At 41.9% G+C, this 13,003-nt stretch overlaps 1 protein-coding gene across 1 annotated transcript in view; it reads left to right on the forward strand.

The window, feature by feature from the left end:
* The first annotated feature begins 434 nt into the window (after positions 1 to 434).
* The window catches only part of DPYSL3 (dihydropyrimidinase like 3), a 107,415-nt gene continuing 94,846 nt past the window's right edge, over positions 435 to 13,003 (forward strand). The window contains exon 1 of the mRNA XM_036423557.1: positions 435 to 976. Coding sequence (XP_036279450.1) covers positions 596 to 976 — 381 coding nt within the window. The 5' untranslated portion in view covers positions 435 to 595. The remainder of the gene's footprint in view (positions 977 to 13,003) is intronic.

Below are 13,003 nucleotides of genomic sequence, written 5' to 3' on the forward strand. Positions count from 1 at the left end.
CCTAAAATCAGGATGAGACCAGGCTGGGATTATGGGACACCAAAGCCTGGGACTGAGTGTGATAAAACTGAGCTGTGTGGGTGTGTGGCTATAAATCAGGACTTGACTTTGACCCCTGAGCCAACTAGGTTCAAGTGCAGGAGCAGGGCAGAAAGACTTGGCGTTTGTGGGGCAAGCTCGGAGTTGATGTGTGCAAGGCGGCTTGTGTGTGTGTGTGTGTGTGTGTGTGTGTGTGTGTGTGCGCGCGCGTGTGTGCATGTGTGAGTCAGGCAAGTCCCTGAGTATGAATCTGGGGCTCCTAGGACCTGCGGGGAGTGTGCGCGCGCCCCTGTGTGCACGCGCGCCGCAAGTTGGGATTTGCACTTCCCACCACAGCAGGGACCAAGGGCGCAGGGCCACAGGGAGGTCGGAGCAGTGACCTGAGCGGAGCGCCGGCTGCTGGGGGGACTGGCAGCCCGGGCGGGCGCAGCACCGCCGCCTCTGGCGCGAAGGCTCAGGCGCCTCCTCCCGCCCCATCCCTGAGGCTGGGCGCCCGCCGCCGGTGCTGCCCTTTCCGCCTGGGGAAGAGAAGCCGGGTTCCCCTCGCGCTGGGACCATGGCCTCGGGCCGGAGAGGCTGGGACAGCTCCCACGAGGACGATCTGCCCGTGTACCTGGCGCGGCCGGGCACCACGGACCAGGTCCCGCGGCAGAAGTACGGCGGCATGTTCTGCAGCGTGGAGGGCGCCTTCGAGAGCAAGACGCTGGATTTCGATGCGCTGAGCGTGGGGCAGCGGGGAGCCAAGACCCCGCGGAGCAGCCAGGGCGGCGGCCGGGGCGCTGGGAGCAGACCCGGGCCCGAAGGCGACTCCCCGCGCAGGGGCCCGGGCCGGGAGGAGAGCCGGGAGCCCGCGCCCGCGCCGCCCGCGCCCACCGGCGTGGAGATCCGCAGCGCCACCGGCAAGGAAGTTTTGCAAAACCTCGGCCCCAAGGACCAGGTAAGGGGCCTGGGTCTCCTTCCCGTCCACCCTCCTTCCCGGGGCAGCCAGGGGCGCCATGGCCCCGGGCACAACTTTCTTTTGCTCACTGTTTGCACAGGAATCGGGGACTGGGAGGAGGGAAAGGGCATCCTCCTCCGCGGAGCATACCGTGACCTCCTAGCCCCGACCTGGATGAGAGCATGACCCCAATTTCAGCATCTAAATGGGCGCGCTAGTCTCCCTTCCTCCCAGCCGCACCCAGGGCCATTGGGTCTGGGTGGGTGTGTCAGCCCGGCCTGCCCAGGAAGGCTTAGTGATTTCTCTCTCCTCTGAGTAACCAGACACAATTGGCTTGGCTCCCACTCTGGCCCTTAAATCTCAACTCAGGTCATTAGGGCAGAGGACAAGCTGGTGCTGGAAAAATTGGGTCATCTCCATAGTGCCCGGATGAAAATACAGGACGGGCCCTCTCCCCTCTCCCTCTTCGGACATCAGTTCGGTTCCTGAAACTTTTAGGTGTAGAGCTACCAGACTAAACAATCGAATCTCCATGCCTCCCTGATGTCCCAGAATGGGCATTTCACATCTGCGTTTGTGAAGTGTGTGTTTGTATATAGAGCTTGGCACAAGCCTGGGTACCACAGGGATCCAGCTCTCCCTGGAAGAATATCATTGCATTTTTTAAAAATAGGCGAGCGTGTTAAGGGTGCACGTTAGACTAGCACAGGCTGCAAGTTTTCCCTGCTGCTCTTAACACGCGCCAAAGCCAATTTCTTCTGTCTGTATTTTTTGAGAAACTTATGTCCCGCTGAACTGACTGAAGGCATTGCCGTGACATCCAGCTTGCCTGATTGATTTATTTCACAGGAAAATCAGGAACATGTTTAGTTCAGAACATTTAGGATCTGAGCAGGGCTGCAGTATTCAAAGTTCAAACTGATGCTTCTCAGTTGAGGGACAATAGTAATCAGATATGCCACCCTTGTCTAGAATCTAGACTCACTGGCTGCAAAATCCAGCCGAATATATTATTCTGCACAAATACCGTTATCAATAATAACCTGAAATGGAAATGTCTGCTTCAGAGTAATTACAGCTAATGCTGACCCAAGTTTTAGATGTTTTTCCATTAAAATGCAGAGAGCCGGGGAAAGAATAGCACATCTCTCTCCACTGTTTGATTTTTGGAAGTTTAAAACAAACAAACAAACAAACCTTTAACTAATGGTACCACCAGGGAAAAGCAAGTCCTGTTGGCAAATGCTGCTGGGAAATAATGGCAGTGTCCCTTGGAATCACTCGGTTTGTGATTTTCACCTCATCCTTAGGTTGTGGGATTTCTCTAGGCCCTATTCAGATGTCCTTTTTGGAACAACTCCAGATCTTTTGGAAAGGTGGCAGCTGATGGGTAAACCTAAGAATGGCCTGATAGGATGGGCATTTCTTGTCTTCAAGTCTGAGTTAATGAGCGTTGGAATGATCCCTTCCTGACTCCTAGGGGTGGGAGAAAGGCTGGATGGAAAAGGTCGGTGGCGATTGCTGTGAGTCAGTGCTCTTCCCTCTGCTGGAACCCCCCTGATGTAAGTCAGATAATATGCCTGCTTTGCAAGATGTAAGAATGGTAACTAGAGAAAGGGGAAAACGTTCCTTCTTTAAAACCAGCAATTCTCTCGTTTCCCTTCCTTTTGTCAACCCTATACTTTGGGCTCCTAATTGAAAAATAATAATACAACCTAAGCATCAGCAGGATTTCTAGTGCCACGTGGTTATTTGTGAGTTCGGGCTTGCTGTCAGCTTCACCCAGCACATGTTATTATCTCTAATTGGGTTGAATCACAGTGTTCGAAGAGATGGCATAGGTTATCTACTTCTGTACTTGATGGTTATTTCCTTGAAGATAGCGGTTATATGTTTGGGTTTACCTTTGTGACTAAAATACCTGGTACACTGGAGGTGATCCATAAATGTTTGATACATTAAACCTCCTTCATTAAGCCATAAAATTTGCTACATAAAAGCCAGCTGACTATCTGGCCTCTGTTTAAATTCTGCCATTTTCAGGGTGTTCTCTCCCTCATGAAGCAACTTTTGGATAACTTTACTTAAGAAACTTAAGTAAAAAATATGCCTATTTGTAGTTTCTACAAATGATTCTTAGTTCTGACTTTTGGAAAGAGAAGAATAAATGTATCTCCTTATTCTGAAATATTTTATTTATTTATTTTTAAATATATTTTATTGATTTTTTACAGAGAGGAAGGGAGAGAGATAGAGAGCTAGAAACGTCGATGAGAGAGAAACATCGACCAGTTGCCTCTTGCACACCCCCTACAGGGGATATGCCCGCAACTAAGGTACATGCCCTTGACCGGAATCAAACCCGGGACCTTTCAGTCCACAGACTGACGCTCTACCACTGAGCCAAACCGGTTTCGGCTTATTCTGAAATATTTTAAGCATCTGGGCTCATGTATCTGTCAGGAAAGGCTGGGTAATGCTACAGTAACAAGCAATCCCCAACTCTCCATGCCTTCATCAAACAATAGCAGTGTATTTCTTGCTCCTGCTACTAGGCCAGCATGGGTCATTAGGCAGCTCTGCTCATCATTGCCCCTCAGAGACCTCGACTGATGGAGGTTTCATACCACACAGTCATGGTGGGAAGAGCATGTGGCAAATAGTTCATTAGCTTTTAAACTCCCACTCTGAAGTCTCAAATGTGGCCTCTGCTCAGATTTCATTGGCCAGCGGAAATCATGCTGCACTGGCTGACCAGAAGCAGGGTTAGATAGAGAAACAACTGGAGGATGCACTGAGAGAAGAAGTGCTCTGTGCGTGTGCTCCCTTTCCCCACCCCCCAACCAGAAGCTCCAGCATGTCCTCCTTCTTATACTGAGCATGTGTCATTTTTGAGGACTTGGCTTTTTTTTTTTTTTACTCTTTGCTGGCCAATGTGTGTGTACAAAATGTTCTTATGGGATTGTGGTGGGAAAGCCTCTCTGCACTCCTATTTAGATGAGTTTATTTTTGTATTTGAAACCTAATAAATTACATATTCTCTTTTAAAAAAAAAATTCAATGGTCCTGGCTGTTGTGCTTGCTCCTGACATGTTACTATAATGCAGGGCGAAGACACACCTGTGGAAACCTTCCTTCATCCTGCCACCAGCCCATATCCAGGTTGCTTGGAGATCAGTTGCTCACCCTTGAAACAGTTGCTGCCAAACCCCTTATTCTTCCGAGTTGATTGCAAAGTTATCAAAACAGATTATTTAAAAAGTCCATAAACTCAAAATTGGCTTTGTCTCTCTTGAGCATAACTACCTACTCATTACTCCCACCAAAGGAAAATGAGTTTAATTAATAAATAAATTATGAAGGAATTACATAATAAAAGTGTTTGGCGGAATAAAATTATAAAAATGTTTCTGGGTTATCTCTGAAAGCTAAGTTTCAGGTTTGAGATATGACTGGGCTTATGTTGTGGTTCTGGACCTACTTGTAAACACCTTATTACATTTATAGTTAGAGTTTTCTCATGATAGATATTCATATTGCCTAAATCCTCCATGGTGGCTCACACAACTTTAAAAAAATTTTTTTTTTAAATTGGATTCATTGAGGTATAATTTACATACATAAAATATTACCCTTTAAAGCATATGGTTTTCTGAGTTTTAACAAATGAGTTTGTGTGTGTGTGTGTGTGTGTGTGTGTGTGTGTGTTTATATATTTTAATCTTCTGGAGATATATCCTAAGAATCCCAAACATGAATTTGAAAGAATATTTGCATCCCTATGTTTATTGCAGCCTTATTAACAATCGCAAGATCCGGAAACTTTTTGTTTATCATTTTTGACAGTAAGTTCAGAAAAAGCAATTTCATGTGAAAAGTAAATGTTTTCTACCACATCTCAAGATGGTTTCCAGAATTGTTCTTGCTGTGAAGAAATGACTAAAGGGGATATAATTATGATACATGGTTGGCCAAGAGCAAATGATACTGCAAAGGCTCTGTCATCCAATGAAAACAGAGTAATGACATTATGATTACATGTGTGTATTGATAACTCCCTTTCAGGGGCCGTGGGTCATTTCTAGGTCCCTGCTTCCCACATGGGCCACTTTGGGGCAAGATGTTTCTTTTCTGAAGTTAGCAGGGGTTTAGGGCATTGGAGGAGAGAATTCAAACAAATGGGATGGGACTCTTAACTTCTGATCATTTGTCACATGCCTTTTGGTCCTGGGCAATAAGTTTTCAAAAGAACCCTGAGACCCTGAGTTCTCTTCCTTCCTCCACACAAGGGAAGACAGATGCACATAAAGTGTAGGTTTATAAGGGCCTGGCTAGTCCTCGGAATCCAAATCTTGGATGTAAATTATTTTTATAAGGCTGCTCTGACTCATGGGAGTTTGCACTCAGAGAAAAAGTCCCTTGCTTACCTGAATCTGGGAGTCTGTTTACTTCCCCTGACTTGGAAGTGTTTGAAGCCTTCTAGAACTTTAGTTTAGTTTGACAGTAGGCATTTGAGGTTCATAAAGAGCATGCCTTCCAAGTAATGCTGGGATTGGCAGGGTTCCCTCAAAGTAATGGTTCCTGGAGACAGGGTTTTGCTGACAGCTCCTATGAGTAAAGTTTAAGACTGACAGCGGCTGTCTGGGATTCTTTCTTATCAGTGATTCTCTAGCTGGTTCTCCTTGTGATTTATTTCCATTGGGCATTATACCTCTGGTAGTGTTTCAGAGAGAGAGGATACAGCTGACTAGGAAAAAGGACCTCTGGCTGTGCAGAATGCCATCTGGGCTGGGGAGCTTAGCCCTCCGGTTTGGGGAGGACACAAAAGGCCCATACAGGTGTGTAAGCCCTGTTTAAAAATTAACTTTCTAGGAAAATGTGATGTTAAAATGTATCTGTATTCTTTTTTATTTTTTTTTATTTTTTTTACAGAGAGAAAGGGATAGAAAACTAGAAACATCAGTCAGCTGCCTCTTGCACACCCCCTACCCGGGATGTGCCCGCAACCAAGTATATACCCCTTGACTGGAATTGAACCTGGGACCTTTCAGTCCACAGACTCTATCCACTGAGCCAAACCGATTTCGGCTTATCTGTACTCTTAGAATGAATTCATAGGCATTCAAAAAACAGCTCTACTCCAACCAAGAGACAATTAGATGAGTCACAAACAAACAAACAAACAAACCACACAAAACTAACTGGATAACGCATTAGCAGTCGCAGCTTGGAGACCCTTGCTTTAACCAGCTGTATTTCTTGGGCAAGTAAGCTCTCTTCTCTCTGAGCTTCAGTTTCCTCCTTTCTAAAACAAAAAGGCTGTGGCAATGATCTACAGATTATTTTTATTGTTCTCCTCTATGCAAATTGGATACACCTATACATCTATATAAATTATATACACTAATAATCTGTTGATATATTTTGACCATTAGACAATACAAATAAAAAGGCACAAAGTGAAAAGGAAAAGATAGCATAGTAAGTACAAATAGAAATCCTGATTTTTTTCGGCAGCCCAGTAGTTCTTCTTGCCCACCCAATAGGATAAGTGCTTGTAAGTCTGCATGCAATCTTTAAGACAAAAGCCACCAACAGTCAGTGGTTCTGATATCCTAGTCATCAACAGCCCTTTTATATTGCCTTCTTTCACTCAGTAATATGCCTGTAAGTTTCCTCCATGTCTTTTCATAGCTTGAGAGCTTATTTCTTTTGAACTCTGAAAGATATTCCTTGTCTAGATGTACTTCAGTTTATGTATCCTCTCACCTCCGGAAGGACATTTTGATTGCTTCCAAGTCCTGACAGTAAGGACTAAAGATGGTATGAACATCCCACATACAGCTTTCTGTGTGGACATAAATTTTTAGTTCAGTTGAGTAAATGCCAGGGAGTGTGACTGCTGGATCACTTTGGTAGGAGTATGTTTAGTTTTGTAAGAAATTTCAAAGCTGACTTCCAAAGTGGCTGCACCATTTTACATCCCCACCAGCAATGCATGCGCGTTCCTGCTGCTCCCCATTGCCACCAGCATGTGCTATCGTCAGTGTTTTGGATTTTGGTAGTTCTAATAGACGTGTGGTGTTGTCTCGTTGTTGCTCTAGTTTGCAATTGTCTAATGACATCCAAGGTGAACCTTTTTTTTTTTTTTTTTTTTTTTGTATGCTTACTTGACATCTGTACGTCTTCTTTGATCAGATGTCTATTCAGGTCTTTTGCCCCTTTTTAAATTGGGTTGTTTCCGTTATTTTGTTCATGGATTGTGCTTTTGGTGCTGTATCTAAAATGTCATTCCCATACCCACGTTTATGGTATGTTATCCTCTAGCAGTTTTGTAGTTTTGCATTTTGCATGTAAGTCTGTGATACATTTTGAGATAATTTTTGTGAGGGGTATACAATCTGTGTCTAGTTGTTTCAGTACCATTTGTTGAAAAGGACTATGTTGGCTACAATGTATTTCCTGTACTTCTTTATCAAAGATCAGTTTACTATATTTATATAGGTCTATTTCTAGGCTCTATATTATTTTCTGTTAATCTATTTATCTGTTCTTTTGCCAATACCACATTGTCTTGATTATTGTGTAGCGTTATGGTAAGTCTTGAAGTAGGGTATCAGTTTCTTCAAGTTTATAAGTATGATGTTAGCTGTAGGTTTTTTATAGATGTTCCTTATCAAGTTGAGGAAGTTCCCATCTATTTTTTGTTTGCTAAGAATTTTTATCATGAGTAGGTACTGGATTTTGTCAAATGCTTTTTCTGCATTTATTGATATGATCATGTGATTTTTTTCTTTAGTCTGTTGATGTAATGAATTACACTAATTTTGTAATATTGGACCAGTCTTGCATACTTTGAGTAAATCCCACTTGATTGCAGTATATAATTCTTTTTTTTTAAATATGTTTTATTGATTTTTGTACAGAGAGGAAGGGAGAGAGATAGAGAGTTAGAAACATCAATGAGAGTCATCGATCAGCTGCCTCTTGCACACCCCCTATTGGGGATATGCCCGCAACCAAGGTACATGCCCTTGACCGGAATCGAACCCGGGGTCCTTCAGTCCCCAAGCCCACGCTCTATCCATTGAGCCAAACTGGTCCCGGCGATTGTAGTATATAATTCTTGTTATACGTTGCTGGGTTTGATTGCTAATACTTTGTTGAGAATTTTTGCATTTATGTTCATGAGAGATAATTGGTCTCTACTTTTCTTTGTACAATAATATATGTCTGGTTTTGGTATTAAGATAATGCTGGCTTCATAGAATGTGTTAAGTATTGTAGTATTTCATTTGCTTCTATCTTTTGAAAGTGATTGTAGGGAATTTGTATAATTGCTTTCTTAAATATTTGTAGAGTTCACCAGTGAACCCATCTGGGCATAGTGCTGTCTGTTTTGGAAGATTATTCATTATTGATTAAATTTACTTAATAAATATAGGTTTGTTCTGATAGTCTATTTCTTCTTGTATGAGTTTTGGTAGGTTGTGTCTTTTAAAGATTTAGTCCATTTCTTCTAGGTTATCAAATTTGTGGACACAGAGTTGTTTATAATATTGCTCTGTCTTCCTTTTAATATCCATGGGAACTATAATGATGTTGCCTCTTTCATTTCTGATATAAATAATTTGAGTTTTCTCTCTTTTTCCCCATTAGTTATCCTAGCTGGAAGCTTATCAATTATTGATCTTTTCAAAGAGTCAGCTTATGGTTTTGTTAATTTTCTTTATTGATTTCTTGTTTTCAATTTCATTGATTTATGTTCTAATTTTTAATCTTTCTTTTATTCTTCTTACTTTGGGTTTAATTTATCTTCATTTTCTAGTTTCTTAAGATGGAAGCTTATACTATTTATTTTAGGTCTTTCTTTTTTCCTAATTTATGTATTCTATATTATAAATTTCCCTCTAAGTACTATTTTAATTGAATCCCAGGAATTTTTATATGTTGTATTTTCAATTTTATTTAGCTCAAAATATTTTAAAATTTATTTTGCTGTTATTCAGGTGATTTATACATCCTTATACATATGTGCATATGTACATATATAAATGAATACATTGTTGCTAACATTATTTTGAATGAAGTGTTTGTTAGATCAATTATAAGAAAAATATTATATCTTCAATTATTCTTTCTTCAGTGTTCTTCCTTTCTTTTTATAGTCCAAGTTTTTGACCTATAACATTTTTCTTCTCTATGAAGAACCTTTAATGTTTCTTCTGAGGCAGATCTACTGCCAACAATTCCCTCATTTGTTGCTTATCTAAGAAAGTCTTTATTTCCTCTCCAGGTTTTAAGAATATTTCATGATGTTAGAATTCTAGGTTGGTGTTCTTTTCTCTCTCACTACATTAATATTTCACCCTATTGTCTTATTTGTATTATATGATTTCTCAGGACATTTGGATTTAATTTTTATGTTTGCTTCTCTATTGGTAAGATGTCTTTCCCTCTCCTCCTCCCCCCGGAGCTTCATTTAATTTTTTTATTTTCAATTTTTCTGAAATTTGAATGTAATATGTGTAAGCATCTTTTTCTTTCTTTTTTGTGTGCCTTTTCTTGGAGCTTCTTCCATCTATGGTTTGGTGTCTGACATTAATTTTTGGAAAATTCTCAGCCATTATTGCTTTGAATAATGCTTCTGGTTCTCTCTCTCTCTCTCTCTCTCTCTCCCTTCCTTTCTCACTTTCTTCTCCTCTGGTAATATCATACCATTATGTGTATGTCCCGCCTTTTGTACTTGTCTCACAGTTCCTGGATATTAAGTCCTGTTTTGTTTAGTCTTTTCCCTTTTTGTTTAGCTTTGGAAGATTCTATTGTTACATCCTTCAATTCAGATATTTCTTTCATCAGACAGGTCTATTTCACTAACGAGCCCATCAAAAGCATTTTCTTTTATTACATTGTTTTTCATTTCTAGCATTTTTAAAATCTTTGTTAGGATTTCCATCTCTCTGTCTTCATTATCTGTTTGATCTTGCATATTGTCTATTTTTCCCATGGAAGCATTTAACCATAGTTTTTCTAAATTATTGGTCTGATAATTCCAACATTCCTGCCATGTTGGACTCTGGTTCTGGTGTTTGTTTACTCTCTTCAAACTGTGTGTTTTGCCTTTTAGTATGCTTTGTACTTTTTTTGTTGTTGAAAGGTAGACACAATGTATTAGGTACAATGAAATCCAATAAATAGACCTCGAGTAATGTAGTGGTAAATCATGGAGGGACAGGAAGCATACTACAGCCCTATGATTAGGATTTAGTCTTTTGACGACCACATGGCCCTAGACTGTAGACCTCACCATGCTTCTCAGACCCCCTCCAGAGGCAGGAGGAGATCTTTCTCTGATAGTCACCGTGAGGACAAGTAGAGCTCTTGGAGGTAATGCTCATAAAACTGTGATGGCCCTCTGATAACTGAGTCCCTCTGGAGTTTTTAACTTTCAGAGTTGTCCACACTGAGTTTCCAGCAATTTTTCAACTACAATTCAGGTTTTCCTACCCCAGTTGGTTTCCATGAAAGTGTTTGCTTATGGGCCACATTGGGGTGTAGCCTGGGCCACATTGCTTAACTGTGGATGAAATTAAGGGCCCATAAGAGTCAGATGAGAACAAAGTAAAAGACACAGGAAGAAGATTTTAAATCTTAGCTGCAGATAGAAAATTAAAGTTATGAAAAGGAGACCTACTAAAAGAACAGAATTTACTGTAACAAAGTAGTTCACATCATAAGCTCTTACAGTTTTATGGGCTTCAGGGCACAAATATGAGGTTCAGGTGTATGTATTCTAATAAAAAGTTTCATTTATGGAGTACGTATTTATGTAAAGCACTCCTGTCTCTAATCCTCACCATAACTCCACAAAATAAGTATATATCTACATAGTCTGCAAGAGAAACTGCATCTTGGAGAGGTTGACTTCCTATAATCTAGGGGTGTCGAACTCAATCAGAGAAGGGGCCAAAATCTAAAATCCAGCCTAAATCGCGGGCCGAATGGTTTACTGAACAGTCATAAACTGTCATTGTGATGGAAACGCAGCGAAGTGCAGTGATGACAGCACGGTGCGGGCCACATTGCAAGGCCTGGCGGGACGGATTTGGCCCGCGGGCCTTGTGTTTGACACGTGCTATAATCATACAACTGGTGGAAAAAACCGTCAGGATTTAAGCTCTGGGACTTGTCTGATTGCTTCTGCTGCACCATGTTGCTATGGTACCAAATGAGGTCCAGCACCTAAAACTGATGTGGCTAAGAGGACTATTCAAAATAAAATATCTACTTGTGGGGCTTTCTGGAGAGTGAGAGGGTGGGGTTCACAGACTCAATGTAGGAAAGCAGAATTTGGTCGAGTCCAGAAGGTGAACACAGTCACTAAAGCAGAAAACATCAGGAGCTATGAGGCCCTAGAAAGCTGCCAGGACATAGAGAAAGGAAATGGGAGGGACTAGGACAGTTGTTGTGATAAGCCCCAAGAGCCTAATGATAATTTTTGTTGGTACTATGACTTGCTGAGGGATCAGCCTGATTTAATGTCACCTACCTACCCAGGGCAGATAGAATTCAAAGGATGGGGGCAGAGACTGGGCTCAGTTCTCTGTCTACAAGACCCTGAGCCCACCCATAGCGCATTTTGCTCAGTCTATCAAAGGCTGAGAAGCAATTGTTTTGTTTTCGAGCAGCTAAACGGTGTCCACAGAGAAAAGATGCAATGCTTACTTTGAGTTGGAAGTGGGCTGGGGAGGGACTGTTGTCTTCTAATATTCCTACATCCTGTCAATTAGAACTAAATAAGATTAAAGAAATGGAAAGTTGTGTGACAAATGGATACTGAGTGAGAAGGAAAAAAAAAATTACAGTTGATGAATGATGACACCTCACACAATTAGTAGGGAGGGGCTGTGTTTCCAGAGACACAGTTTCCTCCTGTATGCCACCAGGGGAGAGGCGGGAAGCCAGCCAGTGGTTCACTTAGGGAACTTGTTAGTGAGATTACCGGGTGGGGAGCAGGAAGTTTGAGATGGGGAGAGGGATTTGAAATGAAGGCAGTGTCTGGCAATGCATGCTGTCAGCTAAGAAACTGTGTACAAGAAGAGTCTGTATACTTTTCCTATAAATAGTAAATATTTCCAAATAGTAAATATTTTAGGCTTTATGGGCTATAAGCTGTGTGTCCCAACTAGTAAACTCTGTATAGCAGGAGCATGAATAGACACTATGTAAATGAACCGGATGGCTATGTGCCAATTAAACTTTATTTACAAATCAGGCCCAAGAGTGGTTGTTTGCAGACCCTGATCTTGAATAAAAGAAAAGGGCCGTGTGTGTGTGTGTGTGTGTGTGTGTGTGTATGTGTGTTTGCATGTGTGTTAGAGCGGCAGAATGAGTGCTAGCAACTTTTCAATATGAGAAGATTCAGACATTTGAAGTAGATATAGTAACTGTCCAAAACAATCTAACAGACTCAACAAGGAGCACTGGTTCCCATTTTCAGGATGTCTGAGATTGGAGGAGGAAATTAAAAATAAATACATATCTGACATTGCAGAGAACAATGCAAGCTATTTGAGAATGCCAATCTATGAAGCTTTGGCAAGGCTTTGTAAAAAACAAAGACAGGAGAGAGGGGGAGGTTGAAGAGGATAACCTGGAAGTAACAGCGGGTGGAAATAAACAAAGGAAGTCCCAGTGACGAGGAAGAAGGAGGCCAAATTTAAAACAAGGCTTCTCCAGAGTGCTAGGAAAAGGGGAGATGCGCAGGCAGCCAGCAGCTTGGAGCTGCAAAGAGGAGAGGCAGAGGTGGGAAAGAGCCTTTTCGGAGTGCTAGAAGAATGTGACGTGATTAAATGAACAGGGAGAATTACTCTTAAAACATGTCAACAGGTTACAAACGTGGAGCTTTGGGAGCTGGGATAATGGCTTGTCCAGTAAACATGTGATTAGGCCTTCGCAGGGCAAGGGTGGGTGCAGTTGGACTTGTGTCTATTACCTTCTGGAAGATGTGTGCTCACTGCAGGAAAT

The sequence above is a fragment of the Pipistrellus kuhlii genome, unplaced genomic scaffold, assembly GCF_014108245.1.
Source record: "Pipistrellus kuhlii isolate mPipKuh1 unplaced genomic scaffold, mPipKuh1.p scaffold_m20_p_8, whole genome shotgun sequence".
Classification (NCBI taxonomy): domain Eukaryota; kingdom Metazoa; phylum Chordata; class Mammalia; order Chiroptera; family Vespertilionidae; genus Pipistrellus; species Pipistrellus kuhlii.